Source organism: Cricetulus griseus, chromosome 7 (assembly GCF_003668045.3).
Source record: "Cricetulus griseus strain 17A/GY chromosome 7, alternate assembly CriGri-PICRH-1.0, whole genome shotgun sequence".
Taxonomy (NCBI): Eukaryota; Metazoa; Chordata; class Mammalia; order Rodentia; family Cricetidae; genus Cricetulus; species Cricetulus griseus.
The window spans coordinates 68,678,464-68,704,543 of NC_048600.1; the positions used below are offsets into that span (position 1 = coordinate 68,678,464).

Genomic DNA, 26,080 nt, shown 5'->3' on the forward strand with positions numbered 1-26,080 from the left:
ATTTTGTTTTCAGATTCTTGCCAGCTCTCATTACTGCAGTTTTGACCAATCATCTTGCCTGGGTTCCAACAGTCATGCCAAATGGACAGCCACCTATAAAAATATTTTTAGAAAAACATTCCTCTCAGAGTGTGGACATGTTGGCAAAAACTCATCCATATAACCCTCTTTGGGCACAACTTGGTATGTAGTCTGAACATTTTATATTGTTTATAAACTTAAGACTTACTTGTAAGCAAAAACTAAATATAGTCCTTTCTTTTGTCAGTTTTATTCTAAATGTCTCTCTGATAACCTGCCCTTTAATGTCTGTTAAATTGTCCTGTTGTCTTATGCCTGCTCCCATTCCTTAGAGCTAAAGAACTGTGGGTAGAGTGGAAGATGCACACTAATTGCTGCTTTAACTATTACTGACTATGGATATATGATGTCAATTTCAAATTCTGTGCTTGTTTTTGAGTACATAATTATATCTAGGGCTCTGTGAAAAGAGCATAAAGGAATGTAAAGATAGATGAATAATTGTATCTTAGTCTCAAGAGGCTAACAGCTAAATACCATAGGCAGCATGTATTTTCACAATAATGGTAATACAGTTAATAAATTTGAGTGGAATGAAAGCTGAGTGATAGTCTAGGAAGTCTAGAAAGGGGAGTTTGATCTTTGTACAGTTGAGTACCCTTGGCTGAGAAGCTTTATACTGGAAGAGATAAAGAAGACTGAGCGTGGTGCACAGTTAGGGATTCTGAACATTAAAGTATAAACTGTTGTGTATAAACTAAAGTTTAGGTAAGGGCTTTAGAGAAGAGGGTAACATTAAGAAGATGAAGCTCAGAAAGTCAGGTGGGAGCTGCCATGATAGACTCACCAGGCCAGAGCAGTCTCAGTTTGTTGGATATTTATTGAGGATTGGGAGGATTATTTTGGAATGGTGATGCTCTGATATTTGAGCCAGTTTATTAGCCAGAGAACATTTACCACAATCCTTTCTCAGCATATATTTACTTAAGATTCATGTTTGTCCTTTCAAAAAGTTTTACAACATGAAAATAGAGGTTTTTAAATAGGCATATTAAAAACTTGTAAAATGGATTTATATTGATGTATTTGTATTCATTTTTGAGTTCTTGTTTTGCACTTGGGTCAGAGGTTTGCTTTGAACCATAGTACATATACAAAAATGTGTGATATGACTCCTTTTATTGTACTCTATGTTACCACTGTCCCTCTTCCTTTCATGCCTGCAGCAGATATTGTGCTTTCTCCTTTCTGCATTTGACTATGGCCTCCTTTATAACAGACTTCACCAAATAAAGGTCCTTTGTATGACTCTAGTGTAGAGAATATTCTTAGTAGGTTTGACTTTGAGAACTGACTCTTTGAGGTTTTAAAACCACAGTAGCTTTTCAAGAACACAGCTAGAAAAGCCCCTCTATTCACCTTTCTCCCTGGTTAAAACCGCTCTTTTTTACCCTACTTTCTTGAATAGCAAGTCATATTTTAAAGAACTTAAGAGTAAAATTTGAAATTGTATACGAATGTTTCTCATAATTGAAAGCCTGCGTAGCTATGTGTTTATTAACTGGTTGTTTTATTGCAGGAGATTTATATGGCGCTATTGGTTCTCCTGTACGGTTAGCAAGAACTGTGGTAGTTGGCAAACGACAAGACCTTGTCCAGAGGCTGCTTTATTTTCTTACTTACTTCATAAGATGCTCTGAACTTCAAGAAACCCATCTTTTAGAAAATGGAGAAGATGAAGCCATTGTTATGCCAGGCACAGTGATTACTACCACTTTAGAAAAAGGGGAAATAGAGGAATCAGAGTATGTGCTAATCACAATGCATAAAAACAAAAGCAGCTTGCTTTTTAAAGAGTCAGAAGAGACAAGAACTCCTAACTGTAACTGTAAATATTGCAGTCATCCACTCCTTGGGCAAAATATAGATAATGTGTCACAACCAGAGAGAGAAGATACTCAAGACAACTCTAAGGAATTGCTGGGAATTGCCGATGAATGCCAAAAGATTTCTCCTCCTGACTGCCAAGAAGAAAATGCTGTTGATATTAAACAGTACAGAGATAAATTAAGAACTTGCCTTGACACCAAGTTAGAGACAGTTGTTTGTACAGGATCTGCTCCAGCAGACAAATGTGTGTTGTCAGACACAGGCTTGGAGCCAACAGAAGAGTCCTGGCAGAGTAAGGAATTGCTAGATTCAGATAATCACACAGGCACAGCGATGAGATCCACAGGGATAGTTGTGGAAAAGAAACCTCCAGATAAGACTGTGCCTACTGCATTTTCCTGTGAGGTAACTCAGACAAAGGTTACTTTCTTGATTGGAGATTCTATGTCACCTGATTCAGATACTGAACTTCGGAGTCAGGCTGTGGTGGATCAGATTAATAGACATCACAGCAAACCACTGAAGGAAGACAGAGGGGTGACTGATAAGCATCAAGAAAGTAAAATAACTAAGGACCAATCTGAAGAATCTGGCACACAGAACATGGTTTCTGGAGAGTCCTGTGAGCTTCCTTGTTGGAATCATTCAGACCCAGAAAGCATGAGCTTGTTTGATGAATATTTTAATGATGATTCAATTGAAACTAGGACTATTGATGATGTTCCTGTTAAAACAAGTACAGATAGTAAAGAGTATTGCTGTATGTTAGAGTTCCCCAAAAGATTGTATGCAAAAAATAACAAACAGAAAAGTGAATTTTGTAAATGTATAGAAACAGTTCATCAAGATTCATGTAATGCCTGCTTTCCTCAGCAGGACCAAAGAGATACCCTCTCTATTCTTGTCCCCCATGGGGATAAAGAGAGTTCAGAGAAAAAAAATGCTATAGGAACTGAATGGGACATTCCAAGAAATGAAAGTTCAGATAGTGCCCTTGGAGATAGCGAGAGTGAAGACACGGGTCCTGATATAAGGAGACAAGTTGGCAGTTACTGTGGAGGGGAACAGGAAGACTGGGCAGAGGAAGATGAAATACCTTTTCCTGGGTAAGTACAAAGTTTCCACCTGGCGCAACCCCTTTTGAAGCATGCACTTTCTTTTGTTTAGCCAGTCTCTAGAAAATGACAACAACTTTCAAAAGAGCTTAGGGCTCCAAGATGGCTATGCCATAAAAAGCACCTGTCTTATGAAACCTGATGATCTGAGTTTGATCCCAAAACCTACAGTAGAGAGAACTGACTCCCAAGGATTGTCCACTGACTTCATGCACCTACATGCAAAATAATAATTAATAAAATAATTTTTAATGTCATTATGGTGGTCAGATTCTCTTTTACTCATAGGGCGAACTAAAGGCTTTTCCTCACATCATCCCTTTGTGAAGGCATCAGAGAGACATTAAAAAATATAAGTGAAGCCTAGCGGTGGTGGCATACGTGTTTAATCCCAGCACTTGGGAGGCAAAGACAGGCAGATTTCTGTGAGTTCAAGGCCACCCTGTCTACAGAACTAGTTCTAGGACAGGCTCCAAAGCTATACAAGCTCCGAGAAACTCGGAGAAACTCTCGGAGGGGGGAAGAGAGGGAATACACACACACACATATATATGTATGTGTATATATATGTGAAGTATAGCAAATTGGTCTCTAGTTAGTTTTCAAACCATTTTGAAGTGAGTTATGCATATTTATACCCCAAAGTGGACCTATGGCAAGCCTGGCACTTAGGGAGAATCTTTGAGGTAGTAGGGAATAAATAAATTTAGCTAAGATATAGAGGAAATATGTATTTGAGGTTAAGTATGCAAAGAGAAAATCCCTGCTTTGGAATGTTACAGACCATATTTTTAGCTACTTTGTTTTACACAGTGATTTTCATAATCTCATTGTTTTAGAAATGTGTTACAAATGTTTATAAAGGATAGCCTCTTGAAGTCTGCTATAAAAGAGTAATGCTGTTCTTCAGACCTCCTCCAGGAGAGAACAATATTTTGTGGTCTGTTTTACTGCTTAGGCCAGCCAATATATAAGGTTAATTTTACTTCATTTATAGTTTACAAAAAGCAAGAGTACTGGCAAGACAGAGTAGTAGATTTCATAACCTTCCCCACCCCATCTTCTGCCACTGGTAAAGATGTTTATTATTTAACTAGAATTCCCTCCTCGGTCATCTTTCTTTCAGGTCAAAGTTAATTGAAGTGAGTGCTGTTCAGCCCAACATTGCCAACTTTGGAAGATCCTTGCTGGGTGGCTACTGTTCATCTTATGTTCCTGACTTTGTTCTTCAAGGAATTGGAAGTGATGAGAAGCTTCGTCAGTGCCTGGTATCAGATTTGTCTCATGCTGTACAGGTGAGATACCTTACAGTTTCTGAATATATTTAAAGGAAACTCTATTACAACCCAGAATTCCTTGTATTTTAGTTTTAGCTGAGCTGTGACCATATAACATAGTCACTGTTCTCTGAATTCATCACTTAATGTATAGCAACTGTGTCATTGTATTTACCAACATGAAGAAGACAAAAATTTAATTCTAGGAACCTACCAAATGGAAATTTGAAATATAGCATCAAAATTTTAGGTATCTAAAAGAATATTTTTCTCTTTTGTTATTGTTTTGTTTTGTTTTTTTATTTTTGTCCTTTGAAACAGGGTTTTTTTTTTTGTGTGTGTGTGTACGTGTTTTGGTTTGTTTTTTATTTTGTCTTTTGAAACAGGGTGTTGTGTGTGTGTGTGTGTGTGTGTGTGTGTGTGTGTGTGTGTGTGTGTTTGTCCCCTGAAATGTACTCTTTAGACTGTGCTGGCCTCAAACTCAGAGATCCACCTGCCTCTGCCTCCTAAGATCTGGGATTAAAAGTGTGTACAACCACTGCCTGGCTCAAGAGAGTATTTCTTAATTTCCTTGTCAGATTATTGCTTATATATAGAAATATAATTGATCTTTTGTGTTTATCCTTTATTCCTGAGCTCTTACTAGTTTTGTTACTTATATAGAATCCTTAGAGTTCTTACCCACGATTCATATCATCAGTGGACAGTCTTACATTTTCCATTCCTGTCTTGATTATGTTGGGTCTAATCTGTCTAGTGGAAAGAAAAAGTGACAAGATGGTATTATCTTGCTCCTTATTCCTAGGAGGAAACCATTGAGTCTTTCACTATTAGGTAGATTATTGACAAGGTTTTTTTTTTAACTTTTTTATTATTTTTATTTTAGAAGCACTCTTATTTACATATCCATCCCCCATTCCCTCGCCCTCCCATGCTCTCCCCCAACCTACCCCCACCCCGCCCCAGGGATAGTGAGGCTCTCCATGGGGGACCTTCCAGTCACATCATTTGGGGGAGGGCCCAGGTCCTCCTTTCTGTATCTGGGCTGCAATAGTATCCCTCCAAAGGGAATGGGCTCCCAAAGTACATTTGTGCTCTAGGGATATACACTGGCACAACTGTTAGAGGTCCTATAGATTGTCTTGGCCTCCTAGCTAGCACCTACATTCTGAGGGCTTGGTTCGGTCTAATGCTGATTCCCCAGCTTTATGCTCTCACTAGGTCAGGTCAGCTGTTTCTGCTGGTTTCTCCATCACACTCCTGGCTCCTTTGCTTATCCTTCCTCCCTCTCAGAAACTGGATTCCAGGAGTATAGCTCAGTGTTTAGCTGTGGATGCCTGTTTCTGCTTCGATCAGCTACTGGATGAAGGCTATAGGAATGGTAACCAAGGTAGTCATCAATCTCATTATAGGGGAAGGGCATCAATGGCATCCTCTCCACCACTGCCTAGATTCTTAGTTGGGTTCATCCCCGTGGATCCCCTGATACTTCCCCTGTGACAGACCTCTCTCCAAACCTGTACTGTCTCCCTCTATCAAGGCATCTCCTTTCTTGCCCTCCTCTATTCCTCCCCTGTCAAAGTCCTCCTGTTTTCCTCCTCCCTTCCATTCCCCCTTCTCCCTTTCCCACCTCCTTCCTGCTCCCCCCTCCCAATTTGCTCAGTGGTACTTGTCCACCTCCCCTTCTTTGAGGGACCATGCAATCTTCTCTTGGGGTCCTCCTTGCTTCCTAGCTCCTCTGGCGGTGTGGATTGTAATCCTTTGCTCTATGTCTAAAATCCATGTATGAGTGAGTACATACCAAGTTTGTCTTTTTATGACTGGGTTACGTCACTCAGAATGGTTTCTTCTAGTTCTATCCATTTGCCTGTGAATTTCAAGATTCCATTGTTTTTTTTTCCTCTGAGTAGTACTCCATTTTGTAAACGTACCACATTTTCTCTGTCCATTCTTCAGTTGAGGGGCATCTAGGTTGCTTCCAGGATCTTGCTATTACAAATAATACTGCTATGAACATAGTTGAACATATGTCCTTATTATATGAATGTGCATTCTTTGGATATATGCCCAAAAGAGGAATTGCTAGATCTTGAGGTAGACTGATTCCCATTTTCCTGAGAAATGTAGACTGATTCCCATTTTCCTGAGACCAGTGTAAGATGGTATCTCAGAGTTGTTTTGAGTTGCATTTCCCTGATGGCTAAGGATTTTGAGTACTTTCTTATATGTCTTTCAGCCATTTTAGATTCCTCTGTTGAGAATTCTCTATTTAGTTCTGCACCCCATTTTTTAATTGCATTGTTTGGTGTTTTGGTGGCTAGCTTCTTGAGTTCATTGTATATTTTGGAAACCAGCCCTTTGTCAGATGTGGGGTTGGTGTAGATCTTTTTCCATTCTGTGGGCTGCCATTTTGCCTTGCTGGCTCTGTCCTTTGCCTTACAGAAGCTTCTCAGTTTCAGGAGGTCCCACTGATTGTCAATCTCAATGCCTGTGCTACTGGTGTTATGTTCAGGAAGTGGTCTCCTGTACCAGTTCGTTCAAGTGTACCTCCAGGGCCATACCACCCTGAACACCCCCGATCTTGTCTGATCTTGGAAGCTAAACAGGGTTGGGCCTGATTAGTATTTGGATGGGAAACAAGGTTCTTGTAAATAGATACTTAGGAGGAAACCATTGAGTCTTTCACTATTAGGTAGATTATTAATAGGTTTTTTGTAGGTAGATGCCCTTTGCAGCTGTGGAAACACCTTCTAAGTCATTGGCTTCTTGTGGTGGTGATGGTGTTTGTTTACTCATTTTTGTTGTGCTGGTAGTTTGAGGGTTTGATTAGTTTTGATTTTTTGTTTTGAAACGGTATAACTGTATAGCACAAACTGACCTAAATTTTTCAATTCTTAGTCTCGAGTTTTAAAATAACAGGTATGTGCCAGCCTGCCTCATCCTCTCCAGCTTTTTTGTTTACTGCTTTTCTTCCCCACTTCTCAGTGTCATTTCTCAAAAATTTACCCAAATGCATTTACTTGGAACTTTCTCACAATGTTTCTTCCTAAGGAGCTATCCATGTTCCTCTCCTGTCTTAACCTGCAGTTCTTATGCATGTTGCAGTGTTCTCTCTTCTGTGTCTCCAGTAGTTCCTGATTAATCTGTAACTAGATTTTTATTTTATTCTTTTAAAAATATTAATAACTTCCTTGTCTACTGTCTAGGAAAGAATATTATTCAGAGTGGTTCTTCATTAACTGGGTAAAGGGGTGGACCTTGAGGATGCTAACCTTAGGATCATGTAGGAGCATATCTGGCTTAGCTGTGTAATCATTGTAATAATAAAATGAGGCCATTTACTCTTGATTTTGTTGCTCTCCTTTCTGACCAGAGGTTTTGTTTTTGTTTTTGTTTTTAAAAAATGGCCATAAGGTATGTAAATAATAAAATATAGTGAAGTATTCAGCCTTGCAGGACTATGTTACTGATAGGTATGCTGAATACTTAATTGCCATTTTTAATCCTTGACATAAAGGATTTGACTTTCCCTGAGTGAAGTCAAAAAGTACAGCCTTTTGCCTTATGTCAAGATACTAGTGTTGTTTGTTTTGTTTTTACGGTTGTTTTGTTTTTTGGCAACTTGATACAAGCTAGAATCATCTAGAAAGAAGGAACCTCAGTTAAGGAATTACTTGCATCAGATTATCATGTATGCAAGTGATATATTTTCTTGATTAATGATTGATGTGGGAAGGCACAGCCTACTTGTGAGTGGTATCACCCCTTGACATGTGGTCCTGTGTTGTATAAGAAAGCAGGTTTAGCAAGCCAGTAAGCAGTGCTCATCTATAATTTCTGCTTCAATTGCTGTCTCAATTTCCTTTCTAGACTTTTCTTCAAAATGGACTATGACTGTAAGCTGTTCCTCCCCAAACAGTTTTTGTTCTGGTTTTTATTACAGCAGTAGAAAGTCAACTAAGAGAGTCAATTACAATTTTTCACTGTTGTAATTATAAAAATACTGTGTGATAAAGCTATGAAGTAGGATAAAGATACACAGAATAGAAGAAATCCTTCATACTTTTCACAGTCCAGATTTTTGAGTATTTCCAGTCCTCCATTTTCATGTAAATGTAGATCTAAAAGCAGTAGGTATATACTAGCATGTAGAATCTAGAGCTGGGAGTAGAGTTAGAATGTAGGGAAATAGTTTTCATTTTTCAGTGTGTGTTGGTAAGTCAGGTTAAGGCATGTGGACATGTTCTACTTTAAGCATGTAACTATGTCCTGGGAAAATAGAAAAGTTAATAATATACAGAGGCAATGATTTATTGTTTCATGGCATCATCAGATCACTCTGGATTCTGAGGCATGTTAATGGCTGATACCACAGAATTTTACTATTATCTCATTTGTACAAATACGTTTCTGTCAAAAAGAAAGAAAAAAGTCTGTCTTATTTTGAAACCTTTCTAAACTAAGAACTGTTTTCTGCTTGTCTGTTACACGTTTGTGAGTGATTGATCAAAAAGTCTTGCGAACATTAAATTCTAGATTTAAGGATACAAAGATTTATTAGTGAATGTAAAGCATGTGTGATAATAGCTATAAAATACTTCAATGTATTTGTTACTAATCCATTTTCTATCGAGGGTTCATTGGTAATACTGATACTGTAAGTTATATTTTTTCTACTTTTTAAAATTAATTTACTTGTACTTTCATTACTTTTGAAAACTTTATCATATACTGAATTCTTCTTTTCAGCATCCAGTGTTGGATGAACCAATAGCAGAAGCTGTCTGTATAATTGCTGATATGGACAAATGGACTGTTCAGATCGCTAGCAGTCAGAGACGAGTGACAGATAATAAATTGGGAAAGGAGGTGTTGGTTTCTAGTCTTGTTTCCAACCTGCTTCATTCCACTCTTCAGCTTTATAAACATAACTTGTCTCCAAACTTTGTAAGTATATGCAAGGCCTCATACTTGCTGAGTACTTAGTGAACTTGCTAAGTGAACTAGGCTAAGAGTACTGTGCTAAGTGAACTTGGCTTACTATGTACACACTAAATATTCTTACTAGCTTTTAGCACTGCTTTGCTGAAAGAGGTATTACAATGAATGTTTATCCTCTTCCACTTTCAACCATTGTGGAGATAGAATCTAGAGCTGGGATATTTTGGAGGGTTAGATTAGATTGTTAATTAAGGTTGTTTAAGTCTTGAGTGTTGGTTCACGTGAGACTTACTAGAGGTCTACTAAGGAAGAAAGATTGAGATTGTTTTGTCTCCATCCTGTGAGAATACAGTGAGAAAGCAGCTGTCCATCATCCAGAAAAAGACCTCACTAGAACCCAGTAGTGCATGTACCCAGATAATAGATTTCTCCATTTCAGGAATATGAGATGATCTATCACTGAGTCTATCTGTGAGCGAAGAAAGAAAGGGATGCACTTAAATCTGTGCACTCTGATTTCAGCAGCCAGACTTTTTGATCACATGAAGTATGTCCATGCAGTACTCCCGGTTTGTGTAGGATGTCATCATCTTATCAGGATTTTAAGTAATTCCACTTTGTGACAGTAACAGCCTCTTGGTGCCTTCTCCCACTTTCAGGGCTCATTCTTTCTCATGGTAAGAGAACTGTAAAATAAAGTTCTCAGAAATTCTCATATCAGTGTGATAAACACCCAACAGCACTGCTCAGTGTCATAAGACTGAAAGTGTCTCCCATGATTAATAATAAAGAAACCTTCTTTCACCACCTTAACTCCAGCACAATACTTAAATCCTAGCCAGAACAACTAAGCAAAAACAGAAACAAAGTACTTCAGAATTGGAAAGTAAGATAGACTATTTCTATTTGCAGATGATATAATTTTGCAGATGATATGATCTAAAAAACATGTATTTCATGAGAAAAATTGATAGAATTTGAAGCAGGAAAAAAATGTAAAAATAAGATGTCCAATATCCTAGCTGTGAGCAAACTTAAATAAAAATTAAGCAGTTTTGAGCTGGGCATTGTGACCACACCAGTGACAAGAGGATGATGGATTCAGGGACAGCTTCAGCTACATACTGAGTTCAAGAGTGTCCTGTCCCATTAAAAAAAAAAAAAATCCAAGCGGGGGGGGGGGGGGGGGGGGGGTGGGGTGGGGGGTGGTGGTGGTGGTTGTAAAGAAACGATTTCTACTTACAAAAGTAAAAAAATTTAGAGAGAAATGTAACCAAAAAAGGAGTTGTAACTGGAAAAATTACAGAAATGAGGTAGAAGAGGGCATAAATAATGGAAACACCCAAGTCTGTGAATTGAAAACTTAGGATTCTTTTGCTTCAGTTTAAGTTAATCATCACTCTAAACATCAATAGACAGATGTCCCACTACTGTCCCCTCATAGGAAACAAATGACCTGCCTCACTGCACAACTCAGGCTTATTCCTGCCAGAGGAAGAAGAGCTGAGCTGACCTCTCTGTTCCTGTGTTTGTCTGGAACCAAATGACTTAATATTGTCATTACTTCTCAAACTGACATACAAATTGAATAGTATCCCTATCAAAATCCTAATGAAAGATTTTTCAAGAATAGAAAACCTGGGGCTGGAGAGATGGCTTAGCCATTAAGAGCCGTGGCTTGTCTTCCAGTGGACCTGGGCTCAACTCTAAGTCACCACATGATGGCTTATAGTCACCTATACTCCAGCCCCAAGGAATCTGATGGCCTCTGTGGGTACTGCATGCACATGGTGCGCACACATACATGCAAGTAACAGCTATATAATAAAATAAAAAGAAAGTCAACAAAAATTATTACAAAGAATAAAAAGCCCTTCCTAATCCAGTCATATTATAGATCATCAGGGGAGCCCAAAGAGCCAAAGTAGTTTTGATAGGAAAGTAGCCAGGCACGGTAGTACATTCCTGTAATTCCCAGATCTGAGCTACATTGTGGGAGGCCCTATTTTAAAAAACCAACAAAATAAAAAACAACAGCAAAATTAGAGATATCAGACTTCCTAATTTCAAAAATTAGAGTGCTGCTACAATAGAAACATGGTGGTAATAGCATGAAGACCAGAATATAGACAGATTCATTCTTCATTCATTATAGATTGAAGAACCCAGAATTAAACCTTCTCATATAGGATTAGTTTCAGTAATAGGGCCAAGACCACATTTAACAAGGAAAAGTGTTAACAACAAAAAGCACATTAAAAAATGTTCTTGAATCCTTATTTTATGCCATATTTAAAAATGAGATAAAAAACCAACCAAACAAACAAAAAAAAAAGAAACATGAAGTAGAGTTAGTTTTCTATGAAGTAGTTGAGTGGAGGTTAGATTGGTAATTGATTTGTTTGTCTAAAATTCCACCTAGTGGAAGAAAACTGTGTATATATGTTTTTAACTACTTGATGTTTTATTCAGAGTGTATATTGAGAAAACATATTCAGATTTTTTGGCAGAGTAAGTTAGCCCTTGGTTATAGGTGATGCATTGGTATTAGAATTTTGAATATGTTTTATTATATTTTCTCATGCAGTAAAAAAAAAATGAGATCAACTTGGATGAAAGACCTATAATATTTAAGAACTAAAACTTTTGTTGCCTGTGTTTTGGTGTTATGTTTACGGAATCACTTTGTCATTCTTATTTTATGTCACAGAAGTTTGTAAATTTAATAGTTTATCTCTAAAGTAGTAGTTATTAGAAAGTGGGAGGAAAGAGGAAAGGAGAAGTTATTATTGGGTAAAGAGTTTGTGATAAAAAAAATTCTCAAGTGGATGGTGGTTATAGTTGTACATTGTAGATATTCTTAATGTCATTCAACTGTGCATTTTAGAATGTTCTGTAATGGGGCAGGGAATATACCCTAGATAGAGTGCTTGTTTCCCATGCACAAAGCCCTGGGATTGATCCCCTGCACCTCTTAAACCAAGAGTGGTGGTACCTGTAATGTCAGCATTTAGCTGGCAGAGACAGGAGAGTCAAAAGTTCAAGGTCAGCCTGGACTTTATAGCAAGTTTGTGACCACCCTGGTATACATTAGACCCCATTTCCAAATAAAAAACATAAAAGCCTAGCCAGGCGGTGGTGGCAAACACCTTTAATCCTAGCACTTGGGAGGCAGAGGCAGGCGGATCTCTGTGAGTTCGAGACCAGCCTGGTCTACAAGAGCTAGTTCCAGGACAGCCTCCAAAGCCACAGAGAAACCCTGTCTCGAAGAAAAACAAACAAACAAACAAAAACCATAAAAGCCTGGGTGTTGGTGTTGCATGCATGAATTTAATCCTAGCACCTGGGGGAGGCAGGCAGATTTCTTTGAGTTTGAGGCCAGCCTAGTCTACAAAGCATGTTCCTGGACAACCAGAGCTATTACACAGACCTTAATAATAGTTAATGAGGTAAATTGTGTTGTCTGTTTTTACATATACATATTCTTCAGCTGACATTTTCTTAAGGCAGTTTTAGTCTAAATAAGAATTATGAATGAGATACATAACCACAACACAATCATTAAACCACTGCATCAATTCAGTTGTGTTTTCCAGTAATAAAACAAGTTTTGGGTTTTGGGGTTTTGTTTTGGTTTGGTTTGGTTTTTCCAAGACAAGGTTTTTCCATGTAGTGCTGGCTGTCCTAGAACTTGAACTTGCTCTGTAGACCAGGCTGACCTCCAATTTGGATGTCTACCTGCCTCTGCCTCCTGAGTGCTGGGATTAAAGTCATTAATTACCACTGGCTCCTTATAAAACAAGTTGTTATCAGACACTTTTAGCAGATCATTTTCATTAGAAAGAACTTTAGTGTTTATTAGTTGATATTTACATTTTTCCTTTCAAACATATAATATCAATTATATGAAAAAATCATCTCTTTTAGGAAACATGTATAAATTAATTGCAATACAAATGTAGGTATTTTTAAGTTTTACTGTTTAGGTTATAAACCTCATTCAGCAAGTTCTATTGTTCCTTCTTTGAACTGTTGTAAACTGTTTTTAACTCAGAGAATATGGTATATACTCACATATATATATATATATTTGAAATATGAGTATGTATGCATTTATCAGATTTGAAATTAAAATGTTTTTAAAGTCTTGTAAATGAGTATTGATGATCACTGTACAACAACTGAAATGCTGGTGAACTGTACATCTAAAATGGTTAAGATGGTAAATTTTATTGCAGTTTAAAAAGAACAATGTGTTTGGAGTTAATCTTTGATATTAACCAGAAACAGGTTTATGCTCCTTTTTGTCTAAAACTGCATACCTAATTTCTTCTGAACATAATTCATGTTGGAATGACCAAATGGAATTGTGCAAAACTTGATGCTCTGAAGTTTGCTAGCTGGGTGTGGTGCTCTAATACAGCACCCAAGAATTTAAGGCCATCCTGAATTATGTAGGGAGTTCAAAGCAAGCCTCAGATACATTACAAAATTCTGTTGTTATCCCTCATGCCCTGTCTCCTATAAGGAAAGGAATTTGACATTACTCAAAAGAATTAGAATTTGTTTGCTGACTAGGTGGCCGAGTGGTTGAAGCGATGGACTGCTAGAATTTGTTTTCTAACAGAGTTTGGTTCTTCCCTAACCACAGTGTGTAATGCACCTTGAAGACCGGTTGCAGGAATTATACTTCAAGAGCAAAATGCTGTCTGAGTACCTGAGGGGACAGATGCGTGTTCATGTCAAGGAGCTAGGAGTAGTTCTTGGGTATGTATGTTCATGGTTTCTTTTCTGGCTTTGTTGTGTCCCTTGTCATGTTCCTCTGATTTGTTGTTTGTTTTTATGTGCCTTTTCCTACAAGAAGCTGTGCCCTACTAGTGTTTACGTTTCTTTTTATCTTAGAAGAGCAGATTTCAAGCCAGGCTGTGGTGGTGCACGCTTTTAATCCCAGCACTAGGGAGGCAAAGGCAGGAGGATCTGTGTGAGTTCGAGGCCAGCCTGGTCTATAGAGCAAGTTCAAGGCCAGGCTCCAAAGCTACACAGAGAAAACCAGAAACAAACAAAAAACAGATTTCTGTCACCCTTAATATAGGTGCACTGACCCTTGCAGTATTCCTGTAGCTTGTCAAGAATATAGGCAGAGGGAATTAAACTTAAATTTTTAATCCTAAAAAAAGTGTTCATGTTTTACTTATTAAATTTGTTTTAGATACATTATTGTAAGCATCTGCCCTGCCTTTCAAATGAGTTGATGGAAATAAAGATGCTTGGTTTGTGGTTGCTTTTTTCTACAGGTTACTAGTAGTTCCTCACCACCATCTTTATAGTATATTGACCTACTCTATGGTTACTCCCTGGAAAATAACAGCTATCTGAAATGCTAACTAAGGAGAAAAAGGAAGTTGGTTTCTAAGCATAATGTAGTCTTATTCCATTATGTGCTGTCAGCTTTTCTGTGTTCTGTGAGTGTGTGCATGTAAAATTCTAGTTAAAGGAATTAAAGTTTTTTTCCCGAAATTCAATTTCTGTGAAAAGAAAAGGGATCAGCGTTAATCATTTAGAATCCTGTAAAAGCCTAAACTTTTTTTTGTCAGTCATTCTGGGAATTCATCCTACAGCCTTATATACAATAAGTATATACTCTACCAGAGTTATATATCATCCCCCTTGCCCAATTGTTTTAGACAATCTGTAGTGTGTAGACAATATCCAAATTGGAAATAACCAATTCTGTAAATAAACATGCCCTTTGTCATATATTAGGACTGAACAGGAGTTTGAATGACTCCAGATATTTCTAACTTTAATACTGTTCAATACAATTCTATACTAAAGGTTGTTCAAGTTCCAATTAGAAAATGGTTCCCCAGTATTTGGAAAGTCAGAAACAATATAATCTTATTTTCTTGGGAAGTGGGAGAGAGAGGGGAGAGACAGACAGACACTGTGATACCTGTATTAATACCTTAAAAATAAATTTTAAAATAATGTACATGTAACCCAAGTTCATAGTGTATTTGGTGTAAAATGGAAAGTAAGTTACCATCATCTTTTCAACTTCAACCCTAATATTAACACTATTGACAGTTTATTGTTGCTGAATTTTAAAATGCATAAAAATAGAAATTGGTTTGTACTCTGTCAATATGCAGCATGCAGCGAATGTAGTCTGAATATTTCTTTATATGGATGTATACTGATACATCTCATTTTTAATGGTTGTATAGTATTCTATTGTATGATTTATGGTTTACAAATTTTTGCTGTTGTAAACCAATGCTGAAATGAAACTAATTTTTTATTGGTGTAGAATAAATTCTATTCCTGGGAGTAAATTGTTTGATTAAAAGAAATGCACATTATACACAAAATTATACACATAATTTTGGAAACACTAAATGCTGTCTGGAAAGTACACTGTGAATTCCCATAAGCACAAGAAGCCATCATCTATTATCCAGATTAGTAGCAGACTTTCCGATTGTTGCTTCTGAGCTGGCATATGATTTTTCTCTTCTAATTCCTTAAACAAGTTAATTCTAACTTTTCTAAATATATTGACCATTTTTCTTTTTCTAAAAATTATTTGAGTTTTTCATTTTTTTCTTATTTTGAGACAGGGCTTTACTTTGTAGCTTACTTTGACCTCAAACTTGTGATTCTCTTCCCTCAGTCTCCTTACCTCAGGGTTACAGATGTGTGCCACCATGCTTTGAATAATTTGTGGTATGTTTTTTAGAGACATTTCCACTGCTTATAGCATGTATTATAGAATTACTTTTATTACTAGTGAATTATATTTCTTGCCCATCTGTTCCTAGATGATTGGCAGGTCAACTGTGGTGTTTTCTTGTGTCTGTGCCTTGGTTTCCTTTTCATTTGGAAGCTTCTTTTCCTTTGAATCTGTGGTCTACTCTTAGTGAAAGTTTCTAAGTATTGTTATCTTTATCTCTTTACCCTTTTCCTTTTGGCCAGGGTAAACCTTTAAGTGCTGAGATGCATTGGTAATGTAGGAGCGATCCTTGCCTGTAAGGTTCATATTTTGGATACAGTAAGCCTGAACTGAGTTTTCTTTTCTTTATTTCAGGATCGAATCCAGTGACCTTCCTCTTCTGGCTGCTGTAGCAAGCACCCATTCTCCATATGTTGCTCAGATACTCCTTTAACATGCCTAGAGGTTAACTTTGGTTTAAAGTTGAATAGAAACCAAGGAAGTAGGCACAGTGTGTATCTATGGAGTTGTTGCTGTTTTGTGTGTTAGTTTTCTCTGTTAGGCTTTTGTGTGACTGTGTCATCTCTAGCATGCTGTGTTGCGTCACAGTCTGCATAGGTTGGATGACTTTTTATTTTTAACTGGACATCTGGGTATCGGTAGATTTTTCCACCAAGTGAAACTAAAGCAACATAAATAATTGGGGTGGCAGGATAGGGCAAGCAGCATTTGCAAAAGCCAAAGTGCAACTTAGAAATTTCTGTGACTACCCAGGAATTTCATGCAAACTCTAAAATGTCACAACTCATGAATAGCAATAGATGTCTCATGATCAAATGGCAGAAATCTTCATTTCACTAATTTTTAACTTTTATTTCTATGGTACAGAAATCTACAAGACCTTCATTTATGTGTTGTTTTGCAATTCAGATCAACTGATTTCTAGTTATTTAAGTATTTTAAACAACCTGTTAATTATGAGAAACTCATAATGAGTGAAGATGTCATGTTGCCCATCCAATTGTATATATGTATCTATTTTTTAAAAAATGCAGGGGTAGAAATACAATATTGATAAACATTTTTAAAAATATTTTTTCATCTAGTATTGTATGTAATGTTGAAATACTACCTTCTGATGATTTTTCTGTTTCACATACTCTGAAATGTATTTAAAGCCAATCTTTTTGAGGCTAAATGTTGTAGATTCCCTAAGAATACGTCTTTATACCATTTGTTTTATAAGAATGAGCTAATTCTTATTGATATTTACATATTAATTTAATAATAAAACTAAGATTCAAAAAGTACACCAAAGCAACTGCAAAAATAATACTATATTTTTAAAATGTGCTCAGGTGGCCACACACTTTGATTTCAGTATCCACCATTGAACCCATATGAGCAGAATACTTGCTAATGATCTTCAATTTACACTAGTAGAAGTAATATCTTAAAAAAATATATTTTCTCTAAGTGTTCCTTGTTTTAAAATGTTGATTTTTTTCCCAAGCTTTCCACTTAGCATTTGTTGTCATTTTTGTATATAGTGTAGATTGTTGCTTGTAAGAAAGGCTAATAAGGAACCAAACTCTTGTAAGTAATGTAAATAAAAAGGTGGGTAGATAATGTTTTCAATATACTCTTCTACCTCAGTTTACTTGAATACTGAATTATAGCTTACTCTTTGCCTGTGTGGGCTAAGATACATGTAATGCTAGAATTAAAGTTGGTTTCTGTTTTCATTGACTAATTCTAAATTGTTTAGTTAAAAAACACAAAAAGAGCCCTGCTCGATTGTTCAGTTACTGCATATATTTACTGTAACATGTCCATTCTTGCTATTTAAAATTTTCAGTAATTTGTGAAAATTTTCTGAATTTAATAGTGTTTGGTTACATTTTACCTTGCTCTTTATGTGTGTTCAAGAGAATTCCAACTAGAAAAAAATAAGTTGAATGTTTTAATGGAACATAAACCCAAAATTAGGGTGCCTGCAATTGGCCCTTGCCCTGTCAGCTGGTTTCAGCTAGTACCTGGGTCTCCCATAGATGACTTGATGCCAAAGAGTGTTTATAGATGTGCTTTCTTTGGTGTCCGTGTATCCCATTTGTTAGTGGGGTTGCTCTGTTGTGTTCTGTTAAAATTCAGAATAGATTTCTGCCAGAATTTAGAAGCTGAAAAAGTTCCTCTATGGGCCATTGTACATTATTTTTTGATTTTGGCTCAGAAGAATATGTAGCAGGTAGATAATGTTTTTCGATCTTTTCTTAATCATGGAACTTTTCATAGTTCTATTTGAAATCTCTCATTACCACTTAGTAATTCTAGTGTTTAATAAGTGAATGGCTTGTGCACCTATTATTCTCAAAACTCAGCTTTGCTGGAAAGGAAAGGCTATAGTTTCTTAAAGACTCACTAATCCTTATAGAATTTCTGAGTTTGTAATACCTTTATCATCATACTCTTTATTTAATCAAAGCCCAAGGAATGAGCTGCTGCTACTTTACAGTGTGGCTGTGATAAATGTGAAGAGTTTTGGCCTGTTTAAAATAATTTTTTCAACTGCTTAACGGTACAGACAAATACTTGCTACATATTAAAAACAACATGTTCATTGTAATGGGAAATTAAAAAGGGATCTTTTATATTGTAGGATTAAAACTAATTTTCCATATATGTAAACTAATTGATTTGATTTTAAATATCTGGCATTTCTTAATATGTCTTAACCTTGACTTTGAAAATATTAAGTGCAATAAACATAATACAGATTTCATTTTGTTGTAATTGGCACACAATGCAGATGATCACTAAAACAATTTGCATAATGCCTTTGTCTGGTAGCTGTCTTATGAGAATGTTCTGCTTTCTCTTAAGTTATTTAGATGAATATATAAAATGTACATACTTGTTTGTTCTGAATACATTTCTCAAGTGTACACCTGTATTATAATAACCTCCCAGTTCTAGGGAAAATTTGTGCAATAAACACACATGTCAATTTGATGGGTAATATTGGTGTTTCTTTCATGTTAGTGAGGTGTATATGACATTTTTAACTCTGGGATCAGACAACCTAGTTTTGTGTCCCAGCTTTGATAGCTTTGAGCATGTGACCTTTCTATATTGGTAGAATCTATTAGTACTTAAGATTATGAGATTCAAGTAAATAATGATTGCTAAGAATTTGGTAGCATATACCTGTAATCTCAGCACTCAGGAGGCAGAGCCAGATGGATCTCTGTGAGTCAGAGGCCAGCCTAGCCTACAAAGCAAGTTCTAGGAGAGCCAGAGCTGCTACATAGAGAAATCCTACTTCAAAACAAAACACAACAAATAATTTAGATAAGTGCCAAGACTCACTTTTTAATTGCTACCTTTTACCATGTAATCTGAGTAGTTACCATATAATGTTAAGAGAATTTTTAATGTATGCTCTTATACTTGTAATTATAGTGCCCAAAATGCATTGATAGAATCATTAATACACCCAACTTTACTCACAGTGATAAATTGAAATTTTAAATCCAAACCAAGAGGACACCATGTAAAGCTGTTTAGGAACATTTTCTTCAAAACAAATGGCCATTAATTTTACAATTAAAAAAAATAACAGCATGGACTGAGCCACGCAGTGGTGGTGCACACCTTTAATCCCAGCACTCGGGAGGCAGAGGCAGGTGGATCTCTTGAGTTTGAGACCAGCCTGGTCTACAAGAGCTAGTTCCAGGACAGCCTCCAAGGCCACAGAGAAACCATGTTTCAAAAGACAAACAAAAAACTAAAAACAGTACGGACTGTATGGAGTCTATCATTACTTTGCTCCCTGATTTAGATGTAACTCTGAGCAAGTGTGCCCTCTTGTTGTGCATCATGTGTGATTCAGCCCTTTATTCATCCGTGTCATCTGCTCTGCAGCAGTAATTTAACCCAGACTAGGTTTGCTGGGAAGCTGCCTTCCTTAAGTAAGTTCAATTGAGCTGAGTTAAACCTTGAGGCATTACTAACTAGAGGAGAACCCAAGTTTCACATATTAACTAACTCTATCACTTTTACATTTAAACAGAAGTACGCTATTTTAATTTTTTTTAAAGATATTATTTATTATATATACAACATTCTGCCTCCACGTATGCCTGCAAGCCAGAAGAGGGCACCAGATCTCATTACGGATGGTTGTGAGCCACCATGTCGTTGCTTGGAATTGAACTCAGGACCAAAGTATGCTATTTTAAAGCAGTGAATTATCAAACACTCGGAAAGCCAGGATCAGTTATTTATGAGCTGTTCTAAAAACTGTAAGAAATTTTGTAACGTTTTAAGTAGCATGGGAGGCTGATTTTGCTAATGAGAAATTGAGTGAGATACAGAGGATTTAACCTGATTATCTAACTCATACAGTCTCTTGTAAAGTCCATCTTGTCTCTTAGATCAAAAAAACAAAAAACTTTCCCAGCTATTTAGGTTGACAGACGGCAAAGCTATCCAAATTTTTGTTTGCTTGGGTTTTGTTTTTTGAGACAGGGTTTCTCTGTGTAGCTTTGGAGCCTGTCCTGGAACTCACTCTGTACACCACCAGGCTGTCCTGGAACTCACATAGATCCACTGCCTCTGCCTCCCAAGTGCTGGAATTAAAGGCATACACCACTTCTGCCCAGTCCACGTTTTTTTTTTTTTTTTTTTTTTTTTTTTCCTGTTTGCTTTCCTGTGTGGAAGGGGTAGGCAATCTTGGCTGTTAGTAATTTTCTATTCTAAATTTTTAGGGGATAGGTAGACTAGCTGAGTTTGGGTTAGGGTAACTAGTTTAGCGGGCTGCCAGGGATTCTATTGTTTTCTGTTTATTTATAATTGGATCTAAGTTGACTCAAGATATTTTTATTTTTTAAAATAAGCCAGCAGGAGCTGGAGAGATAAGAGTACTTGTCCTAAGTTCTAGTCCCAACACCCACATGGTGGTTCCCAAACATCTATAATTCCAGTTCTAGGGAATCTGATGCCTTCCTCTGGCTTCCAGGGTTACCATATATGTACATACAGGCATAACATTCATACACAAAGTTTAAAATAAATCGGATTTTATTTCTTATATTTTAAATAAGAATTTTAATTACATAAAAACTATTCAAATTATTCAAACTTGAACTTATATTTTAGAGAAATCATTTTCCAAAAGAAATAGAAATAGTAGCAATGTTTGGAAAGTACTGGCAACACACTAAATGATTCACATGTTTTAACTCGTAATCTTGAGAATCCTGAAAGCCCACTATTTCCATAGAGCTGTGCAAACTGATGTTCAGGGTTACATTAAGTAACTTTTGGGCTGAGTTCATAACTGTAATAAAATGCTTGCCCTGGGTTGAAGCCTCAAGACTGGGAAACAGCTGCCTTTCGTAACTTATAGTTAAATCCGGGTCTGATTGCCTGCAAAGTTCAAGTTTATAATGACCAAGCTTTTGGGTTTTTTTTTTCCCCTTCCTAAATATTAAGATGACGATGAACATTAATCTTGGGCGGGGAGTAAAGCATACGATTTGGGACTGACCTTTGGGATCTAGTTTATATACCCAAAAATGATGCAGGTCACTTGCAACACTGTCCTACTTTCTATTGCTGTGATAAAATACTGACCAGAAGCAACCTGTGGAGGAAAGGGTTGGCTTTCATCTCATGGGGAAGACAAGGCAGAAACCTGGAGGCAGGAACTGAAACAGAGACTGAAGGAACACTGTTTACTGACTTCCTTGGTTTGCTTGCTCATAGAACCTAGGTCCCTTGCACAGGAGTGACACTGCCCACAGTGAGCTGAGTGTTCCATCTCAATCATTAATCAAGGAAATGCCCCCCCCACACACACACACAGACTTGTTCACACACCAATCTAATGGAGGCATTTTCTCAACTGAGGCTCCCTCTTCCCAGATGACAAAAATTACCAGCACAAGTACTAAAGTTTATTTCTGTAGTGGCTAAGCCATAAAGGGCTTTTGTGCCCAAACCTCAAAAAAGATGTGTTAATAGCATGTTGTAAACTTCAAGTTTGGGCAAGTCCCAGGGTCCAACGGAAAATACAGCACTGTCATTACTCTGAAGTGTTACAGCCTGAACTCTCCTGTTTTTATTAAAGTAGAGATTCTTACCTTGCCACAAGAAAGGTACTATGAATCATTATTGGAAAACATGTCTAATCATAAACATCTAAGAATCATAAGATGTTCCTAGTTAACTTACTCTGGAAAATACTATGATGTAACTAGCTGTGGTCAGAGCCCTCAATTTTTAAAATTCTGCGTAAATGAAATGTCAGAAGGTGGAGCCCCACAAGGAATGGTGTGACTAGTGTAGCCCACCTGTGCTCTGATAATGGTACAAAATAACTGTCCCAAAAATGATGGATTCTGGAATTCCATCCCTTAGCCTTTATTGTTGAAACAGTGTGTAATAGTTAACACTGATAGTCTATTTGATAGAATTTAGAATCATCCAGGAGATAAATCTCTGGGCATGTCTGTGAGGGAGTTTCAAGATTGGGCCAATGAAGGTAGGATGGCCTACTTCGGTTTCTTGGGCCCTGGGTACTGACTGAATAAAAAGGCCAGATGAGCAGGAGCAGTCATAATGTGCTATTCCCTGATTGTGGACAAAATGAACGGTCACTTGACACCCCTGCCACCGTGGGTCAGCAGGAAAAAGCACATGCTACCAAGATAATCTGGGTTTGGTTCCCAGGACCCAGAGGGTATAAGAAAAACTAGTCCTGTAAGATGTCTCCAGACCCCCACACAAGCAGTAACATATGCTACACACAAAAGAAATGTTTAAAGAAAAAAAAGAAAAACAAGGGATGCCGAGATGGCTCTGTGATTTAAGATCAAGTAGTGAGTTCACTTGGGAGTGGGCCCTAATTCAGTTCCCAGCACTCATGTCCAGCTGTTCATAACCTCCTGTCAATTCCAGCTCACCCCTTGGGTCAAAATTAACCTTCTACATTCCTTTTATCAGAATACTTTTTTTTATCCCAACAGGAAGAATAATTGATACTCAGTCTTTACAGCAGAACATCAAAAGACAAACAAACTGAAGCCGTCTTTATTTTAGGAAAAAGACTAGAATGTAAATTCAATGCAAAACCCCTCATTATTGTCTCCAGGCAACTTAAAACCCAGCTGCCTGGATGAAGAACTGTCTAGGTTAGGTTAAAGCAGCAGCACCTGGCCCCCAACCACCCACTCTCAGGGCACGGGAAATTAAAAAGGCGGTTCTACCTCTACAGAAGCATACTTGTCAGACCAAGTGAGGTACACGGGAGTGGAACTGCACACGTGGTACAGAGGGTTTGTGGGTTTTATAGGACAGAAAAAAGACCTCCATCTGCAGGTAGGTTTCCCAACAGTCTCAAAGTGGCAAGTACCGAGAGAGGTTGGTATGTTGATCTTATCAGAAGCTTCCAGGATCCTGATAGCCCACAGATGTTAACTTTTCTAGCTAGAGTTTTTCAGCCCACCTGAGGCTTTTAGGGCACAAATCCTTTAAAGGAAGGTCCTGAACTTGATCCAGCCGCTGAGGTATCCATCATCAGCTCTAAGACATCCTACTGCATGCTAGGCCATCAGGTTACCTCCTGAGCTTTTATCTCCAGTCTTGAAAACACCTTTTTTGTTGGCAGCTTTCACTAGCGATTTTGTGGTTTGGTTTTCAAAGTAGCGCTGAATGTGCGAATACTGCCCTGAGATCCATAGCTTGCGCGGCGGTGTGTGGGCTTCCCGGTTTGTGAAAGGCGGCCTCGACTTCTGCGAGCCTTGAGAGCCCCGCGGCTTCCGGACTCGGGCACTAAGGTACAGCTCGTGAGCTCCTTCCCCACAGTTCTGCCTCATGGGCTATTTTTGGCGAGGCCTTCATAGCGTTTCCGGAACCTCAGCCGGAAGCTGGGGATGCGGAAGCTACAAACCCGTGACGGACTCTCGCGACGGAGCCCTAGCCTCCGGTTCCCACTCTCCCACTCCAACTCTTTACGTCACCGATAGGCGGGCGTTAGCGTGCGCGTTGTGCGCCTGCGCACTTGCCCTCTCGCCCCCCGCGCAGGCGTCTTTCTGGCCAGTCGCGCGTGGGCTGAGGCCCTGGGCGGGCGTTGCGAAGACTTGTTTGCTTAAGTTTGGACCCTACGACAGTTCTCAGTTCCCTCCCGGTGGGGCGGGCGCACACCCGGGTTAGGCGAATGGGCAGCTAGACGCAGGCTGGGGAGTGTGGGGCTGCGGACATGAACTCGCCCGTGGACCCCGGCGCTCGGCAGGCGCTGAGGAAGAAGCCGCCGGAGCGTACTCCTGAGGTAAGGCCGGGCACTGGCGCGTACCCCTCGGCCCCGACCCGTCCGTTGTCGCGCGCGGGGTGGTGAGCGCCTTTCCTGCCGCTCCCTGCTGGGGACTTCCTTGTACCTCTGATAAGAAAGCACCGTTACTGTGGACTGAGTTCTGAATTTGTGTGTGCTCAAGAGGGCTGAAAAACAAGCTGGAAATTGTAATGTGTAATAGACAGTTCAGACTATAGCCAGTGCGTGCTCCGCTCTCAGATACCATACAGTTGCCCCCAAAAGACAGGCTTCCAAAGTCCCTATCCGACTCTGCACCAGCCAGGCGGTATGCCCCTGGCAGGTGAGTGTTGAGTAGTTTACTAAGTGCTTTTTCAAACTTCCCATCAGGTTATTTGATAAGTTTTCTTGGTTTGGAGACATGTCTATAATCAGTGGTATTGTGTATTATACCAAAAGAAAAACCAAAAGCGTTGTGAACGGAATGAATCGTCTTGTTCGAAGTTGAAGTAATTAAAATGCTTTAAGTCTTAGTCACGCGAGTTTCAGATTTATAGTGCTTTGCATAAAAAGTTTCAGAAACTTCGGGCTAACACTCTGGGACATGACATTTTTAAAACCATAACGAAGCTGTGATTAGTCCATCTTGTTTATTGAGATCCTGATCTTTGCATAGGAGCAAGGCAGTTTTTAAAAATTACCTGCCAAGGTCTACTAATAATCAGTTTTTCTGTGGTGATGATGATTTTTGCAATGTGCGTTCTAAGTTTTATTTATAAACATTATCTAGGTAATGAGGGGGAAACCTAAGTAATTCGTTCTCTTCCCAATTACTTAGTTTGAAATTGAGTCTTATTTTTAAGCAGAGGAAATTTTCTGAACTGTTCGTTATGCTTGGTCATGTGCTTTGAGGACTTTTATCTCGCTTTACTGGAATAGCAACATTGTAGAAAGGAATGTTAACCACTTAGATTCATTGGCTGTCTTTTTGAATGAGTGTAGAATTTGGGTTACTAGTAAGAAATCATTAACCAGAATGCTAGTAATGGTTTATTTTGATAAAGAATTTGGTGAAATTCTCAAAGTTCATTTCTACTTTCAGAAGATTCTTTTAGTGGACTCTTGAGGGTCTGTTCTTTAATTTGGTAACTCATTGTCAACCTGTTAAAGTTCTGTTCTGTACATTAGAAAATTTTACTGACAAAATAGGTCCCTATAGTTCTGGTGGCATAAGGAGAGAAGAAGGTAGGTTATAATAAACATGTAATATGCTAGCTAGTAATAGCTATTTCAAGTAACAGGATAAGGAGACTTGTAAAAAGGGAGAATATGCTAGATTATAGTTTAAATGAAGTAGTTCCTGTTGTCCTAGATAACTTGGTTGTTTTCATTGAGTGAAACTGAGTATCCCTGTATAGCTCACAGTAACCTGGAGCTTAATCATGCTTGTATAAAGATGGTAGTGAGCTGGTCAATCATACCTGTTTCAGAATTTGACTTGACTTGATGAACATTTTATTGATGCATGAGAATGGGATTGTGCATGGAGTTTTATGAAGAAAAAGTTTTCGAAAGCAGAGGAAGTAGTCATTGCAAAGACTGTGATGACAATGTTCTTTTCACGCATTCCAGGAATAGCAAGGAACTCTTGAGTAGTGGAGAATGAGCCAGATTGGGTAGGAAGTCATAGATGGTGCTGTAGAATAGGACATAGCATGTAGGACTTTATCACTGATGATGATGATGATGATGATGATGATGATGATGATGATGATTTTATTCTCACTGAAATGGGTGAGCTACTATCTAAAGGTCT

The 26,080-nt window shown here is 38.1% G+C and overlaps 2 protein-coding genes across 9 annotated transcripts in view; both read left to right on the forward strand.

Annotated features, from left to right (window-relative positions):
* The window catches only part of Fnip1 (folliculin interacting protein 1), an 81,004-nt gene extending 62,032 nt beyond the window's left edge, over nucleotides 1–18,972 (forward strand). For both annotated transcript variants that reach the window (XM_027427493.2, XM_027427494.2), the window contains 6 exons: nucleotides 14–183; nucleotides 1,601–3,017; nucleotides 4,153–4,321; nucleotides 9,053–9,250; nucleotides 13,896–14,011; nucleotides 16,332–18,972. In XM_027427493.2, coding sequence (XP_027283294.1) covers nucleotides 14–183; nucleotides 1,601–3,017; nucleotides 4,153–4,321; nucleotides 9,053–9,250; nucleotides 13,896–14,011; nucleotides 16,332–16,410 — 2,149 coding nt within the window. In that variant the 3' untranslated portion in view covers nucleotides 16,411–18,972. The remainder of the gene's footprint in view (nucleotides 1–13; nucleotides 184–1,600; nucleotides 3,018–4,152; nucleotides 4,322–9,052; nucleotides 9,251–13,895; nucleotides 14,012–16,331) is intronic.
* Nucleotides 18,973–24,004: 5,032 nt separating this feature from the next.
* Nucleotides 24,005–26,080, forward strand: part of Rapgef6 (Rap guanine nucleotide exchange factor 6) — a 187,270-nt gene continuing 185,194 nt past the window's right edge. For 2 of the 7 annotated variants that reach the window (XM_035447723.1, XM_027427486.2), the window contains exon 1: nucleotides 24,015–24,285. In XM_035447723.1, coding sequence (XP_035303614.1) covers nucleotides 24,217–24,285 — 69 coding nt within the window. In that variant the 5' untranslated portion in view covers nucleotides 24,015–24,216. Of the gene's footprint in view, nucleotides 24,286–26,080 lie in introns of all 7 variants that reach the window. The other 5 variants (XM_027427487.2, XM_027427491.2, XM_035447727.1 and 2 more) reach the window with 4 other exon arrangements.